Consider the following 17,484-nt stretch of genomic DNA (forward strand, 5'->3'; position numbering starts at 1 on the left):
GGGAAAAATCCTTGATCTTGCCTGTGATTTTTGTTCCGTAATTTTATAAAAAGCAAGCAGTTTCCTTACCTTACCAAATGCTCTGTGTATGAAATGAATATGTCAAGAAAAGTTATTATTATTATTATTATTATTATTATTATTATTATTATTTATTTCTTAGCAGACGCCCTTATCCAGGGCGACTTACAATTGTTACAAGATATCACATTGTTTTTACATACAATTACCCATTTATAGAGTTGGGTTTTTTAACTGGAGCAATCTAGGTAAAGTACCTTGCTCAAGGGTACAGCAGCAGTGTCCCCCACAAGGGATTGAACCCACGACCCTCCGGTCAGAAGTCCAGAGCCCTAACCACTGCTCCACACTGCTGCCCTAATAAGGTGCTGTTTGTGTTATAGCGGCAACACAGTGTGTGCATAACTCAGAGGGTTCTTTAAAATTGTAAACTCCAAAAGAAAATTGCAAAGGTTAGTTAAGCTAATCAAGGTATTTCACTTAATCAGTAAAGTAAGAAAAAAAAAAACCAACAACTTCCAAATAAGAAGAAATGGGGGTTTGCTGTGGCTTATAGAGAACATCAAAAGAAAATGTAATTCAATCTGTTTTCTAATTAGGCAGCTGTAGACACCGATTTATTCTTCAGACAAAGACAGTAAAAAGGTTTGATGTTCATAGCCCCAGGAGTGGTTTCCCTTAATACGAATGTATATATTCTTGAGACAGAAATATATGGATAATAATACATTAGCATGACACCACTGCATTGTGCTCACCTGTTGGTGTGTGGGGGAAAGACTCTCTTTTCTTGCATTACCGTTCTTTTAGACTTTTCTTTATGTTCTTTTGTCTTTTCTTTATATTCTGCCACATTCCCATTGCTAGATGTATGTTAAGCTCATGGTGATCTACTTTTTTTTTTATTCTGATGGCTTTGTAATTTTGTGTAATGGAAGACGTGTATTACTAATGTTGAACTTTGCACTCTTCAAAGCAGGAAGAAATCTGTTTACGCTTCTCTTACACAAGCAAAGTTCTCTGACATCTCCTCCACTTCACTGACATCCAATTCATGATAACGGCTTAGATTTCTCATCCAGATCAAAGTCACAGCGATTCTTCACAGATAACAAGCCTAAAATGATTAATAGAGGAGAAATGAACTTGACGTTATTTTTTGTGACTTATTTCTCGGTTCTTTCACTGAAAGTTCACTGTAGTGGCACCGGTTATTATAGACAAAGCAGGAAATGACTGTTGGCTATTGTTTACTGTTAAAAAACTCATGGCTGGAGATGCTTTGCTCAGTGGAGTTTCTGTTGTTTGTTTCAACAGGAGCAAACAGGATTACTCTGCAGGATTCCAATATCCTCCAGCCCACAGGGCTGACAGTGCTGGGGGAGCACCTGTACTGGATAGACAGGCAGCAGCAGATGATTGAGCGCGTGGACAAAATCAACGGGGACAAGAGGACCAGGATCCAGGGGAGGATAGTGCATCTCACTGGGATCCACGCAGTGGAAGACATCGACACAGACGAGTTCTGTAAGTGAATGGAAGGGTTGTTGGGATCTAATAAGCAGAGCAGTTGAGCAAGCTGTATAAGTGTGTAGCACCAGGGCTCCATAATTCCAATTGCTGGATTGACCATTGTGTGCCTAAAGAATGAACAGGATAATATCAAAAAAGTATGTGAGAAACCATGAACTTTGTAACTGACTTTCTCAAAGAGGTGTTCAATAATGTATGCTGAATGTCTTCATACTGCATTGTCTACCATTTAGAACTGAGAGTAGTACAATAATATGTACAATCTTTTTTCTTTTTTTTTTTGCACAATATATTTTGTCTTCATAAAAAAACAGTATAACTAGAGTTTGTACCCAGTAGCACACACTGTTGCATTCATGCTCATTTATTGTGACTTACCCGAATGTAGCACCGAGATCAGAAAGCCCTGTATTGATTGTCATTGTCATTGTCATTGTTCCAGCGGCGCACCCATGTTCCCGTGACAACGGAGGCTGCTCACACATCTGCATTGCGAAGGGTGACGGGACCCCCCGCTGCTCCTGCCCAGTCCACCTGGTGCTGCTGCAGAATCTGCTCACCTGTGGAGGTAATGTAATGGCCAGGATTTCAATCAGCAATCCACATCCAGGATGGCCGCTTCCTCACTCTCTGACACGCCCTTGTGGCCTTTTGTAGCTTTCATTTATAATCGACTAGTTCCAAAAAACATTTGGTCATTTTTCTAATGTCATCTAGCAAACTCAAAACATCATTAATCTTGATACGAAACCATCTGCCCTGCAAGATATTTCAATGTTTTTGCTGATGACAGTTTGTATTCGTGTCCCCAGCCACCCTTTGGGTAACTTTTCAAATGAAACCTTGAAAGCTGTACAGCAGTCACCTGTCTAAATACTTCTAACTGCATACCATGGCATAGGCGAGGGAAGGAGACAATAAAGAATGAAGGAACTCTGGCACGACTCCAGTATACTGATGCAGTGAAAGTAGTGATAGGAGAGAACCTCCAGGCTTAACCGCATGAAGGCACGAGGAAACTAGAGAGGAAGTGCAGTGTTGGCAATGAAAGGGTTCATTTAAATTGATTGTAGTCGGTGAATTACCCTGTTTTACAATGAGTCACTTTGCAAATCCTATATGTATTCTGCATTGGGAACCAAGCTGGAAACAGATTGGGGATTTAATTGAATTCAGCCACACACTGGTTCTGGTTCCAAGTTTTTTTGGGGGGGTTAACAAAAATATTTGCAAAAGGATAGTCTGTGTGCATGTAAACTTATTAACGGAAGAGCCTCCACCAGTACGTGCTTACTTAAAGCCAAATCAAAGGAGAAAGGGGAATCAAAACAAAATTACTGAAAATGTTAAAATACCCCTGACACACATTGCTAAAACAGTCTTGAAATACAATTGCAAGGATTATATGAAAATAGTTAAAGTACTGTTATTTACCCATTTGTTATTAAATGTGTTTGGTTCAAAAATAGCAGTTTATACAAAAATTTAAGCGGTTGACTAGTGCAAGAATAGGAATTGAGCACTTTTCAGTGGGTAACCTTGGACACTAAAGGGAAACTTTTGGTATAATTGACAATGGGTCTGCTCATGAATTAGTTAAGGGAGCTGTGGGCTTTCCAGTTATGATCTAGTGTCAAATATGAATGGCTGTTGATGTTTCGTTCTCTAGTGGTATTGACCTAGAACATCTAATCAAATGATATGGGACTTGAATGTCTGAAAAGAAATATAATGGCAGTCACCATAGGAAACTATAAGGAATGTCAGGGGCCCTTTGGAGTAAATGTCCAGTTCTTATTTAGTTGTGGGAGTGTTTACTGATTTGAACATAAAATGCGGTGGCCAGTTTACTCAAGAATGTGACTAATGTTCCCCCTGTTACAAATGCATTGGAAAGTTTATATGTTGTTGTTTTACTCTTGCTACCAATTATCAATTAATTTATTTTCCTCATATATTTTTCATCTGTTCCTAAAATAATACAAATTACCAATAAAATGGAATAAATATGAAATGTTTGGAGTCATTGTTCTCACATAATTAGAAAAATGCCTGTAGTAATACAGAAACGTCAAGTGTTAGTTTGGTGTTTACTAACAAGGTATGATTTGAACTATGGTTCGTCCACCATAAGCAGGGAAGCATTATTCATCCGTAATATTAAGCAGACCAAACACATTCAGTGACTGCAAAATACTGAAACGTTTCACTGCCTTTTGGTCATGTGAGATCCTATCGAATGCCGTGCCTTTCTCCTCCAGAACCCCCGACGTGTTCCCCTGATCAGTTTGCCTGCTCCACTGGGGAGATCGACTGTATCCCCATGGCCTGGCGCTGTGACGGCTTTCTTGAGTGTGACGACCACAGCGACGAGGAGAACTGCCCTCTCTGCTCCGCCAACCAGTTCCAGTGTGAGAAGGGACAGTGCATAGAGTCCCGGCTGCGCTGCAATGGGGAGATCGACTGCCAGGATAAGTCCGATGAGCAGGACTGTGACAGTGAGTCTTTAATAACATGTTCTCGAATGTTTACCTCCGCTTAGCAACGGTTCTCAAATGTACTGTGGGGGTTCAAGCATAACGTTTGGGTGTTCTGAAGGCTACTTTAAATCATGCTCTTGGGTGTGTTTCTCCCATAACTAGAGAGGAAGTTAACAAAGCCTTTTTACTGCACCATTTTTTGTTTTATGTTTTGGTGCCTTCAATGTTTTTTTTGTTTGTTTTTTTCTCTGAGAAAAATTGTGCTAGTAATTGTATCTTTGAAGACAAGTCCAAATCAACCAATTAACCATTAAATATTTGAAGTATATTCTTAGCCTAACACAAAGAATAAAAACTGTGCTCAGCACTAAAGGGTTAACATTTTTCTGCCTGTAGAACATCTTCTGCTTGCATGAAGTGTTGACATATAAAACCATAGAAATGGCTGTAGACTGTGGAAATACAGTATCATTTGTGAAGACTTTTAAGAAGGAACTGGAAAGTCCCCCTGATAACCAGCTACTGTGCAGGTCTGCAAGAATCATTTCTCAGACCATGCGTTTTTATTGTTGCCTGGATGAGCCTGTGAGGGCCTGTGCCACAATTACAGAAAATATTTGCCCATTGTTTACAATGTGCTAGTTTGACAGTTGGAGCAGATGGTTTATTGGATACAATGTGAATTTTGCACACACAGCAGGTCTGTGTCTTGTCTTTAAATGGAGGTGACTGGAATTTAATCTGTGCAAAGTGTGATGGGTGATGATGGTAAAGCACTGTCCGTTTGTCATTGCAGCGATCTGCCGTCCAAACCAGTTCCGCTGCAGCACCAACCAGTGCATCCTGGTGAAACAGCGGTGCGATTCCTTCCCAGACTGCAGCGATGGATCAGACGAGATGCTCTGTGGTGAGCTTGCTCTCAACACTGTGGGCCAGATTCTCAGAGCTCTTTACTCCAAATCATCAGAATTATGTTTTTATTAGATGGCAAAAACACGGCCGATTTAAAGTTACCAAAACCAGAAAAAAACAACCCTGAAGTTATTGTAGGAGCTTATGAGTCATCTATATCTGTTTATCACTCGTTTTTATAAATGTTCCTTTCAAAAACAAATTGCGCTAATGACAATTCAGAGTAAATAACTTTGAGAATCCAGCCTTCTATATGTGCCTTCTATGTGTCAGCAATTGTGAAGCAAGTTTCAAAGGCAATTCAGACAGGAATGCAGTCATTAAACTGGCAAGAAACTACTCGGATGCACTCGGGACATTCTCAGTTTTAAGAGGAAGTAAAGCCCACTGTGACCAGGTCTCGTTTTCACTGGGGTCCTAGTCACAAAATAATACAGAATCAAATACAAAACATTACAAATGCGCAACAGTGCTAAACTGAACTAAAACCAAAATAGCTAGTGTTGGCAGGTAATATTCTTTGCATAAAATGTTAACTTCATATAAAACCTGAGTCGCTGTCCACAGTACTTTTTCCGAATAACCAAAACTTGTTTGTTAGTACTTCCGTAGTTGAAATGACTGAAAGAATGTTGCTCATATAAAGAAGACTGATCGCTTTGAATTCGTGCCTGCCTTCACCATCTATGATAAACAAAATGAATACAGACACCATCTAGTGTTACGTTGTTCATGTTTACAGGGAATTTTAATCCGTATTGACCTTACCTGTTCTCCTGATGCATTCGTGTTTTGAAAACCTTTTTCTTTTGTGTCTTTGCAGAGTTGAACACAGAGACTGAACTCCAGACTCACAGCAGCGCCATTGGGCCGGTCATCGGGATTATACTGTCGCTGTTCGTCATGGGAGCCATGTATTTCGTGTGCCAGCGAGTGGTGTGTCGTCGCTATAAAGGCCCCAATGGACCGTTTCCTCATGAATATATCAGCGGAACTCCCCACCTCCCTCTTAATTTCATAGCCCCAGGAAGCTCCCAGCATGGCACTTTCACTGGTAAGGAACCCTGCTGGTAATGTGTTATGGATAACTACAACCAGAATAGCACTGCTTTAATGTTTATGTAATAACTGCTGATTCTCAACAGAAAAGCACAGCACAAAAATCTCCTGTATTAAACGCATAGTCAATCCAAAGTAATCTGTGAGATGGCTCTTGTGTAATGCGTTATCCAAGTTAAAAAGCACTTGACGCTGACTCCCTTATTAAAAATTCATGAACAGTTATATAGGCACGTTATATATTGATGTGACTCTTGCTGTATAGCAAAGCTATTAACCATGTAATAAGTTGCTCAAGAAAAATCTGGATTTATAATGTAATTTTTACAAATTGTTACAGTGCCATAGTCTTGGAGGTTAGGATTTGTTATGCTAGTTATATTGCTTGAATTGCTGAAAGGTTATGAGATACGTGTCTACTTCTAAGTGGGTTAAACAAACAGGATATTTTTAGTTTAGGTAATTTTCCTTTGTAGTGTATAAAAGGCAATTTAATCTAAATAAATAATATGAATCTTCTTTCAATGAAATGTGTTGACTAAAAGAAGAAACATCTGTCTGGCTCCACTGTGTTTAATGACCCCATGCTGTTCTGTCCAGGGATCTCGTGTGGGAAGTCCATGATGAGTTCCATGAGTCTGATGGGGAGCAGTGGCAGCGGTGCCCCTCTGTATGACAGGAACCATGTGACTGGAGCATCATCCAGCAGCTCCTCCAGTACTAAAGGAAACTTCTACCCACAGGTAAGCTGGGGAGAAGCAATGAGAGAGGCATAAAGAATCCCACTGGGGAGGCCTACAACTCGCTTTAGTAAATATAGCGTGTGGTGTTTTTCATGACAAAACAAACGGCCATTTCTCATTCCTCAGCCTTATTTCTTCCTCGTTTTTTTTTCAGATTTTGAACCCACCTCCGTCCCCAGCTACCGACCGATCTCTGTACAATACTGAAATGTTTTACTCCTCCAATAGTCCCTCAACTACCAGATCATACAGGTAAGTGTCTCCAGCAGAAACCAGCTGCTGTTACTTATTGAAGGATCACACCTGGCTGGATGGGCTGTTTTAAATGAAATGTACACAGCACTCCATGTGCTTTCATGTACTATTCTGTTTTTATATGACCAGTCCAAGTTGTGGAAAAGATAAAATGTATGACAAAAGTTAAACAGCTGAATAAAGGAAATTAGATTCCATAGATCAGGCTCTGCGTCTCTTCAGCAGTGTTGCTTAATTTGGATGTGATTCACCCAGTTATTCTGTCATTTGGATTTAAATGCGTGCAAGATGGATTCCAAAATGAGATCCAATAATATATATATATATATATATATATATATATATATATATACACACACACACACACACACAGTATACATGTAAAATATATACTACATAGAATTAAAAAATAGCAAACAGCTGTATATCCAATAGGATACTCATCAATCACTAGAAATTCAGGAACAACATCAGTCAACTTGACAGTTTCTTCCACGCTATCTGGAGAAGGCAGAAGCCAAAACATTGTAGCCAATTATTAAACTAGTGAGTCAACAGTTTATCAATTACTTTTCTCCTTCATTATATACGTATGTTATTTTTTTGCACATACCATTACTGTGTAGCATAATCTGAATACCATGTTTGCATGGCTAGAATTCAATATTTTTAATACAAAATTAATACTGCCAGTATTTGCTTGCCACCAACGTCCTTGTATTGCCTGGAATAGGAAGCTAGAAAGGAAAAAATCTCACAATGTATTTCTGTCTTTCCTTTTCAATGTCTCTTTCTAGGCCCTATTTAATGCGAGGCATTGCGCCTCCCACCACCCCCTGCAGCACGGACGTGTGTGACAGCGACTACACCACCAGTCGATGGAAGACAAACAAGTACTACATTGATCTGAACTCGGACTCGGACCCCTACCCTCCGCCCCCCACCCCTCGGAGCCAGTACATGTCTGCAGAGGAGAGCTGCCCCCCCTCTCCCTCTACAGAGCGCAGCTACTTCCACCTGTGTCCCCCACCGCCCTCCCCTTGTACAGACTCCTCATGACCGCCCCACAAGGACTTCTCTATCTGCCTCTGTAAATAATTTTAAATATGAACAAATAAGATAATTCTATTTTATAAATGCTGGGCAGAGGCCAATGTGGGGAGTTTTAAGTTTTTTGGTTATTTTTTTTTTGGGGGGGGGGGGGTGTACAGTACTGCAAGAGTAATTCTGGACATGTGAAATTTTGTACAGTAGAAAAATATTTATATTTTTTTTGTTTTTAATGAAATGTCACCATTGTGCCGTGCTATCAGACGTTCAACACACACAATAAGGCAGTCATGATACTAGAGTATGAAGGTAGACAAAAAACACTGATTTTTTTTCAAACTCCTGATCAAATACAATGGTATACATTTGTATGCAATTGCATGGCAATTTGAGCCATTCCATGTTTTTCTGCAAGCCTTAATTGTATACAAATGATGCACGGTTTTAAACTGCCACTAAACTCTAGAATGGCTCAACTTGCAATGCAGTAATTTGATATGCAGTCAGTCTAAAAGACCAACACATTAATGTATTGCAGTAAGGTTGTATGCTACTGTAATAGAACAGTAAGATAGACTTATAAATACACAACTGTGGAGTATAATCTGCATTAATTCACACCCAAACAATGGTAATAATATTTTTAATTACTTCTCCCATTTGCAGTCCATACATCACATATTAAGCGGTCACTTAGATATACAGTACCCCCATTGCAATCATTCCAATGACAGACATTTTCTGATTCAGTCTGTTCATTTGACTGTCCTTGTAAATTGTATATTAGAGACGGAATTACTTTTTTAAAGCAATATTGATTGCGAATGCCCTCACATTACCAGAAATGTATACGTTTACATTTAATTTCTGATCAAATCTCTCAACCTGCAGTGAGTCATGTCTTGCAGGGGAGAAGCAACTACTTTGCAAAATAATGAGCATGTCTGTACCAGTAAACTGCTTTGTATTGTGTTCAGTTATTTCTCTAATTCAATCACTGCAAAAAAAAATGTAATCCTACATTGCATTGAACTGCAAAGCATGTACAAAAAGAAAAATGCACAGCACTTGCTTTTATTATAAATCCATGCAAGGATCATTATTTATACCTCTGGCATTATTATTTGTTTCTATTACTAATATATCACCCTAAAGATGCACACTATGTACTGCTAATGAAAAAAAAATCCTTCATTTAAAATCCAAACTCTATAAGCTATGTTCTCTCTCCAAGATTTTATGATTCAATCTGAAAATCTATTCCCTTTTCAAATTTCAATTGCACATGCGAATGTTGTGCAACAACTTCTGCTTATTTTATCTTGATAATGATGTTGTGTATGAACTGTTCCTTGGAAACCCAATCCTACAGCATTATCCACAGTTTTATGTGGCAAATGTAGGCACGACTGTGTGTGGAAGTCCATTGCACAGAATCGAAGCACAGGGGCTTGTGAGTTTCAGCTCTGCCTAATGTTGTGCATTCTCATTGGGAAATTATGTGCTTCTCCATTCTGCTTTGAAACTGCCAAATCATGTCAAATAGCTATTGGACTGTATATATGTACTACATTTTAATTACAGCTATAACTGTCATTTATACTTTTTATATGTGAAGATCATTTTTACTGTTCAATTAAAACAATGCAGTTCTCGTACTGTTTGTCAGTTTTACAAAGTTGAAGTCCTTTTGAAAATTGTACTCTCTATTCTTCAGTTACCAAAACAGTGTATGTTTGCTGCTACTGTACATACAATATTCAGTTAAGACACATACATCTTCAAAAAAAAAAAAAGAATCCATGTTTGTTAATACAAATTGTACAACAGTAAATAAATCATTAAATGTGTAACCTTTAATAATAAATTATTAATCTTTCACCTAGCTTCTCATGAATTCTTATATTTATGTATACTTTATATGTAAAGTACCTATCGCAATGGAATAATCTCAACATTGCTTTTCACTCTGTGCGTAACACGTTAGCTTTTTTTTTTTTTTTTTTTTTTTTTTTTTTTTTACAAGGTCACTCAGTTGCCGTCTTTAGTGTTTTTCTAAAAGGTGCCTTTGAAACAATACAGAAAAGCGGTCCTGCTTGTATCAAGATTCTGCTCCAGTTAAAATGTTGCACCTCCCCTCATTTCTTCTTTAATATAACATTAAGGGTATTTGCCTTGCAAATCCTATTGTGTGCATGCAAATACACTCCTAGAGCAACTGTATTAATTATTTTCATAGCCAGGGGCAGGTTTTCAGAGGTTTGTGGTAGAGCTTTGTTATAGCAGTGTGCAACTGTGTGTGTTTCCTTCACCCTTTCTTATGAAGCTATATACAAGTCTTCAAATCAATCCAACAAGCCTTTGACAAATTAGAGTTACAAGCTGTCAAAGAAAAAATAAGTCAAACACTCAAACAAAAACATTGTGTGCGCTTCAAACTCTGAAATGTCATAATGCTGCAAAAGTTCTAGAGAAAATGACTCAGTAAATATGGGCCCAGACTCTGATATGACTTCCAAAGATTTATGTAGCCCTAAAGCATTTGGTATCTTTTGTGTTACAATCTTGTTTTGTAATCCGAAGCCCACAGGGAGTAAAGCTCTGGGTTTTCCATGTTTTGTGTTTGCTTTTTATTATTATTCATAAGGACAGTAACGCTTTAATAAAAAAAAAAAAAAGACAGTTAAACCATTAAATTGTTTTGTGAAATTCTACTCCATATTTACAGCCATGGTTCATTATTATTTTCATGCCACTTGTAACTAGTATACAGGAAACCTGTACTGCAAAGAAAAGCATGGGACCCCCATATAGGTTCACCAGCTTAGAAGAGATAGCTGCCCTCTAGTGTTGTACCTTCATAAATAACAAAAGCCATCAAACATATTAGAAGTTCAACTGTTCAACCCTGTACAGTATTGTTTGGCTTTTTATTAAATAGCAGAGAAACACAGTTGCACCAGAATGTCTTCCATTGCTCATAGACCTAGCTTTAAATTGCTTGATTGGCTGTCAGTCACTAGGTATACATTAGCTTTTTTTATTTTCTGTGGTGCTATTGCTTCTAATGGGGTTCTTGAGTCAATTACTAGTTACTTTTTTTGTAGAAGTATGTTTGTATCTGTGGGTTGTTTGATTCTAGCACAGACCTTGAAAGTTTGAATTACTCTTTCCGACACTTGTGCAGATTTTAAAATGCAGGATAGAGCAGTTTCGAGGTGAAACGAGGTGGGTCTTGTTCACGCTCCAGCCAAGGCTTCTGTCTGCAGCTCTGAGAGAGCATACAGCTTGTATCCGCCGAACTCCATCAGCTGCAACATGCTTGAGTCTCACATTCATACAGAAGGCAAAGTCTTAAAGTTCACAATAGTTGATATTAGTCCTGAATCGCAACAGATATGTTTTGACCAACGTTTGGTTTGTTTAACTCCTTGTATTTTTTTTGTATGACACTTTTTTTGATCAGTCTATCCAAGTATACATACTAGTAAAGTCTATCTTGTGATTTGTCCGTTTTTTTGTATTGTATTGTTTTGTTAAGGAATGCTATGTGGTTTGTAAGCTTATAACGTGTGTTCTCGTGTAAACCGCAAAAGGCTGTTATTTCTGGTTTAATAAATTAAACAAAGTTTTTATTATTTCTTTATTTCTTAGCTGACGCCCTTGTCCAGGGCGACTTACAATTGTTAGAAGATATCACATTATTTTTACATACAATTACCCATTTATACAGTTGGGTTTTTACTGGAGCAATCTAGGTAAAGTACCTTGCTCAAGGGTACAGCAGCAGTGTCCCCTACCAGGGATTGAACCCACGACCCTCCGGTCAAGAGTCCAGAGCCCTAACCACTACTCCACACTGCTGCCGCGTGCGTGCGTGCGTGCGTGCGTGCGTGCGTGCGTGCGTGCGTGCGTGCGTGCGTGCGTGCGTGCGTGCGTGCGTGCGTGCGTGCGTGCGTGCGTGCGTGCGTGCGTGCGTGCGTGCGTGCGTGCGTGCGTGCGTGCGTGCGTGCGTGCGTGCGTGCGTGCGTGCGTGCGTGCGTGCGTGCGTGCGTGCGTGCGGTTTTTTTTTTACATTATTTGGTGGTGATTGCATTTTAGTTTATGTAACCAGGAAAAAAAAAACACATTGAGTTGCCATTTTACAAGGTATCCTGGCACAACAGTGGATATATTTGCATCAGTTCCACATCCTCAAAACTACATCAATACAAGAAGTTGCAAACACCGGTACAGAGAGCTGTTTGGCACAGCAGGTTACCAGATCCAGTCACCTCCAAGACCTTCATTCAAATCTGGCTAATATCCAAAACTGAAAGAATTTGCCCTGAGGGAAACAGGTATATGCTGGTTTACCAGCTGGTCATTAAGGAAACTTGATCCTGGTTGAGGAGCTGGTTAAATGGTCCAAGAAATAATGTATGTCCATTTACTATAAAGTTTTAAAGTCAACTGTTTGTTCTCTGGCAGCTGGTTTCACAGACCCTGATTAGTTTGGACTACTTTACCTAAATTAACAATGGGTAGTCCGAAATGAGTGCTAACCTGGGTCTGTTAAACCAGCCATAAATTAATCTATTTTTCTGTAAATCTTGTGTAGGATTATAAATACATGCTTAGTGCCCAGTAAGAGGCTAATAAATATTTATTTGAATTCTCAACCCTTTGCTGGTCACCAGCTCCACAGCAGTTGCTGGAATTTTCAGCAGTGTGTGCCCTCAGTCTAACATTAGTCTACATCACAAAACCACCCCAGTGTCTGGCACTGAGAGAGGTCTAAGACTGGACGGCAAGGGGCTGTACAGTTAGGGTCCAGATGTGCTGTGAAGGGGAATTTATTGCGTGTCATGGTCTCCTTAAAAACAACAAAAAAAAAACAGTTCTGTCTAACAAAATAATGCCATAAATCTTACCGGTTGAACACTTCCATTCTTAAAGGTGCAGTTTTGAAAGAAACATCAGTTACAGCAAGCCTACATTTTCATTTTAGAAAATATCTCTGGTCCTATACCTTATTAGGTTAAATGAATCTCTGTGTTCAAGCTGTACTTTCACATAGTCTTGCACTTCCTTGATGTTTTCCCTCAGAGAGTTAACTTGTCCCCACCCCATCATCCCCTTCTTTCCAGGGATTAGCCAGCCAGCTGCTTCACATACTGAATAACATGTTTCTACTCTGAAGACCCTGCTGAGATAAAATGACATAGGAAAATAATCAGCAACAGACTTCCTCAAGATAGGAACTTTCATAACCTAGTGTAGTACCAAATTAAAATACATGTTTACTATAATGCGTGTTTCTTTCAAAACTACACCTTCTATACCCATATTACAATTGGATGTGCATTACAGGAACGATTGATGGGGTTTTGTATTATTTTTAGTATGTACTTCAACAAATACACAGTACATTTTGTTTTAGTTTGTCTTTTTGGAGTAATTGCACATGTAATGGAAAATATTCTCAGTTTGATTTTTTGTTCATTTGATATGACAGTCATGAGGGTTTTGAATTTTTTTCCCCTGTACGATCAGATAACATTTCTCCAGACTGAGGACAATTCACCAGTCTTTCTTCCTCGCCTCAGGCACAAAATGGAGGAAATCAGCTTGATATAAGTGGTGCCTTGAGAGAGAAAGGAATGTCTACCTTGAAAACACAGTACAGTATTTTAGAACTAAAACAGTCAAGGGCAAAAGCAAATGACTATTCCAGCAGAGGAAATTGAGTTTATTAGAGCATCTGGCTCCTAGATTGAAAACCGGACGGTGCCATAAACAAATTTGTATCCAGCAATGTATTTTGCTTGATTGCTTAGTTATGTTATGAAACTTGTCAATCAAATCAAGTAGCTGAAAGTCAAAGGCAGCACCAATGTAAAATCTGCACTCATTAGCATTATACCATTACAAACCTCACAAGCCAAATGACCAGTTACTGTAAACCTCCCAACAAATTGATTATATTTAACACAGAAGAGGATATCAGTATTAGAGCAGGAAAAGAACCAAAATGTTCAAGAAAACTGATCTGTCATTGGACCAGAGGACTAAGTGAACCAGCGTTTCATCCACACACCTCTGTTTACTGTGAAATTGTTGATTAGATTTATTATAGAAGACGAATTCAAGCCTCATCTTCTCAATGGATTGTATAATCTAGCAGCGCCCCCTTCTGTCTGAACTAATGAAATACATGTTCCAAAATGGTACTCTGATGTGCAGTCGATTAACAATCGATGGTCTTTTCTTTTTATTCGTGAGTAATTCTTATTTTACTGTAGCATCATAGATACGTGCTTTATCTGTGGGATCCAGAAGCCCAACCCAGCTACTACGGAATGGTAGTGTACATGCCAACAACAGTAATACCACAGGTGAAGATAGCGTACTGCTATTGAAACACGCTCCAGAAGAATTGGGATGAATGTGCCAAGGGACACAAATACTTCATTCACTGACAAACACAATCAAGGCTAAAAGGATTAGTATGGTAGATACCATAAGGCTAAATAAATAATAAGAGAACAATGTACTGTAGGTGAAAAGGTTTCTTATATTAAATGTGTGCCATGGATATCTGAATCATTAAAAAAGCCCTTAAATGTAGATAACTGACCCTAGCTGCAGTTCTAACTGTAAGCGAAACATGACTGAAGCCTATAGGGTCAGAGCAAACAGTTTTGGTTCAGTAAAGGAGTATGACAAGCAGGTTTCGTCAGACCAGAAAGGAGTACACAGACAGACGGTGGATGACATGGTAAATGCGCTTGCTTGCGCCGGTTTATTATAAAATAAATGGTTTAAACAAAACAAAACACAGGACGCGGCACTTGAGGCCAAAATAAATAGACAAAGAAAACGGATAACACTAAACAAAGTGGACGAACAGACAAACAAACACGGTGAGTCTAAACCCCTATAATTTTAGTTTCTTTTACCTCCTCTCCACACCCGTTCTCTACTCACCGAACACACAACCCCGAGTAAGTAAAACGTGCACCTATATATACTGTTGTGCTGGGATTCAATTACTAATTAATTATTCACTTGAATCCCAGCACGTGAATTAATTATGTGCAACCTCGTGCTCACATATTAAATACTTTAAATGCACGTGAAGTGAAGTACAATTCCCGTACCTAAATACAATTATACATTTTAAATAACTCGTGCTGTACACTCCCATTTATATCCCGTGCAGCTACATCTATACACCAACATTAACACACGTAACATACAACATATAACACACAAATGCACACAGGGGCGGAGCACATTGCCACAAGGAGTTAGGAGGAAGAAGTGACAGAAAAACTGTTTAATTGCTATTTATTCAATTTATATAAGATTTAAAAGCTGCACATATTTAGATTTTAAAATGTTACAAAACTAGAATTAGACCACTTAAGAACACATTTGAATTACATTCCTGAGTTGTTCATTTCAAGTTAGTAAATATAATACTAAACCACTGAACGATTTCTGAGCAGGTTTCCCAAGGTAAAGCGGAATCTGGAACACACCCATCACTGATAAAACAGCCTTGGCAACTGACCATATGGAAGTAAATGTGCATGTTCTATTCTGATGGTGACTTGAGAAATCCTGGATATAAACTTCAGGTAACCCCAGTTCAGATCAACAAAAAATATGGCTGCTGATTCGTCACTGGATGATTATAAACTGAAATATGCTACAATTAATAAATCTGACCCCCCAGCCCCCATTGGAAGAATATTTAAAGATGTGAATAGACTATACAGAAACAAAAGCTAGTTCATTCACTAAGGCTAATCACAAATTCCAGGATTATTGTTATAAAGCCCCTTAGTTAGATGTAACCAAACGAAAGCCTGTTGCAATATAATTCATTCTAGATAACATTACTCTGCCTTATTTCAGGAACATTGTTGCTGGAGAGCTGTAACAGTCTGAAATTCTCAGGCATTGCTATTAGACCGTAGTGCCCAGACACACAGACATGCTATGCTTTCAGGTAGTCATTTACTGTCTGAATGTATAGTTAGTATTAAATATTACATTTAGTGAAGAGATGTCTTCATCAAGCTCACATTCAGTGTATCTTTATTAAAATTTGACATGACCTCCTTTGGATTTTGCACAGCTTCTTGATGACTTATTGTTTTTTTTTTTGTTTTTTTTTTGTTTTTTTCTTGCTCAAATCAGTTTCAATTGTTAAATACTTGCTTCTTATCATCAGCACTGCTCAGTTGGACCAAGACCTGTCATCTGGAGATGTCTGGGCTATGCACTAAGAACCTTTGTGTTTTCACCCCTGTGTTAAAGCATGCACTGCATCAGTATATTTGATTAGAAATACTTATAGGCACCACTGTGTGTTGGAAAACCCTGGGTTCAGATGATGTGACTCTTTTTCTTTTTTCTGTAAGGACTTGGCTGCCTTCCATCATATCCTTAGAGATTCTCACAGCCAGCTTCATGCACCCAGCTCTCATCATGTTTGCTAACAAAGACCCTATTGTGTGCACATTACAGACCTCCTTCTCTGGTTGATACCAAGTGCAAAGTTCTGGCAACTACGACGTTGTGTGACAGATTGCAATCTGATTAGTCATAAACAATTACGTATACTGTACTATCTATCTATCTATCTATCTATCTATCTATCTATCTCTCTCTCTCTCTCTCTCTCTCTCTCTCTCTCTCTCTCTCTCTCTCTCTCTCTCTCTCTCTCTCTCTCTCTCTCTCTATACAGTATATAGAAACATGCAAGTCATAGATCATGCCACTAGGGCCTGTGTGAGTAGAGGCATCATCAAAATACTGTTTTGCTGAATGGCCATCTTCTATACCACTGAGGTTTTTTGGTTTGTTTTTGTCTTTGCTTTTTTAATATAAATTAAAGTTTCACTTTTGCTTTTACTGTATTTCAAATGACTATAATTTAATTTAATCACAATTCATTTTCTCTTGAGTTACTGTTAGTAAACAGTTCTCTATTGATATTTAACCAGGGATCTGGTTTCTTTTATAATCTAGCTAGAAAAAAAAAAAATCTTTATTTTTAAACATACCACATTCAGGGTGCCTTTACTACAAACAAGAATCATGTAGAATGGACTTTAAGAAATGCTTCCTGAGTATCTATGTAATGCAGGTAAAGTGCACTGCTTAAGCCATACAGAAATAATAAAGAAGCATACTCTCCCTGCATTGGATAAGCAGACTACAGAAGTATGAACTGAATGGGCTTATTTAAAATGACAGTGACAGTTAATGAGCTGTTGGTAGTACAGCTACGGTACGATATGATCCCTTAAGTTCAGGAGGCACCAAACAATATTGTCCAAAAAATAACCAACAACTTACCTCTTGTGCTCTGTAAATTTATGATCCAGTTGTCAAATAAATGATTCCACTACAAGTCGCCTACTTAAGTTTGTCAT

General features: G+C 38.5%; 1 protein-coding gene across 1 annotated transcript in view; it reads left to right on the plus strand.

Moving 5' to 3' along the window:
• Positions 1-9,934, plus strand: part of LOC117435003 (low-density lipoprotein receptor-related protein 5-like) — a 70,586-nt gene extending 60,652 nt beyond the window's left edge. The window contains exons 16-23 of the mRNA XM_034057822.3: positions 1,339-1,548; positions 1,997-2,122; positions 3,816-4,052; positions 4,831-4,941; positions 5,770-6,000; positions 6,606-6,748; positions 6,903-7,000; positions 7,801-9,934. Coding sequence (XP_033913713.3) covers positions 1,339-1,548; positions 1,997-2,122; positions 3,816-4,052; positions 4,831-4,941; positions 5,770-6,000; positions 6,606-6,748; positions 6,903-7,000; positions 7,801-8,062 — 1,418 coding nt within the window. The 3' untranslated portion in view covers positions 8,063-9,934. The remainder of the gene's footprint in view (positions 1-1,338; positions 1,549-1,996; positions 2,123-3,815; positions 4,053-4,830; positions 4,942-5,769; positions 6,001-6,605; positions 6,749-6,902; positions 7,001-7,800) is intronic.
• The last annotated feature ends 7,550 nt before the right edge of the window (positions 9,935-17,484 follow it).

This window comes from Acipenser ruthenus, chromosome 28 (genome assembly GCF_902713425.1).
Source record: "Acipenser ruthenus chromosome 28, fAciRut3.2 maternal haplotype, whole genome shotgun sequence".
Taxonomy (NCBI): Eukaryota; Metazoa; Chordata; class Actinopteri; order Acipenseriformes; family Acipenseridae; genus Acipenser; species Acipenser ruthenus.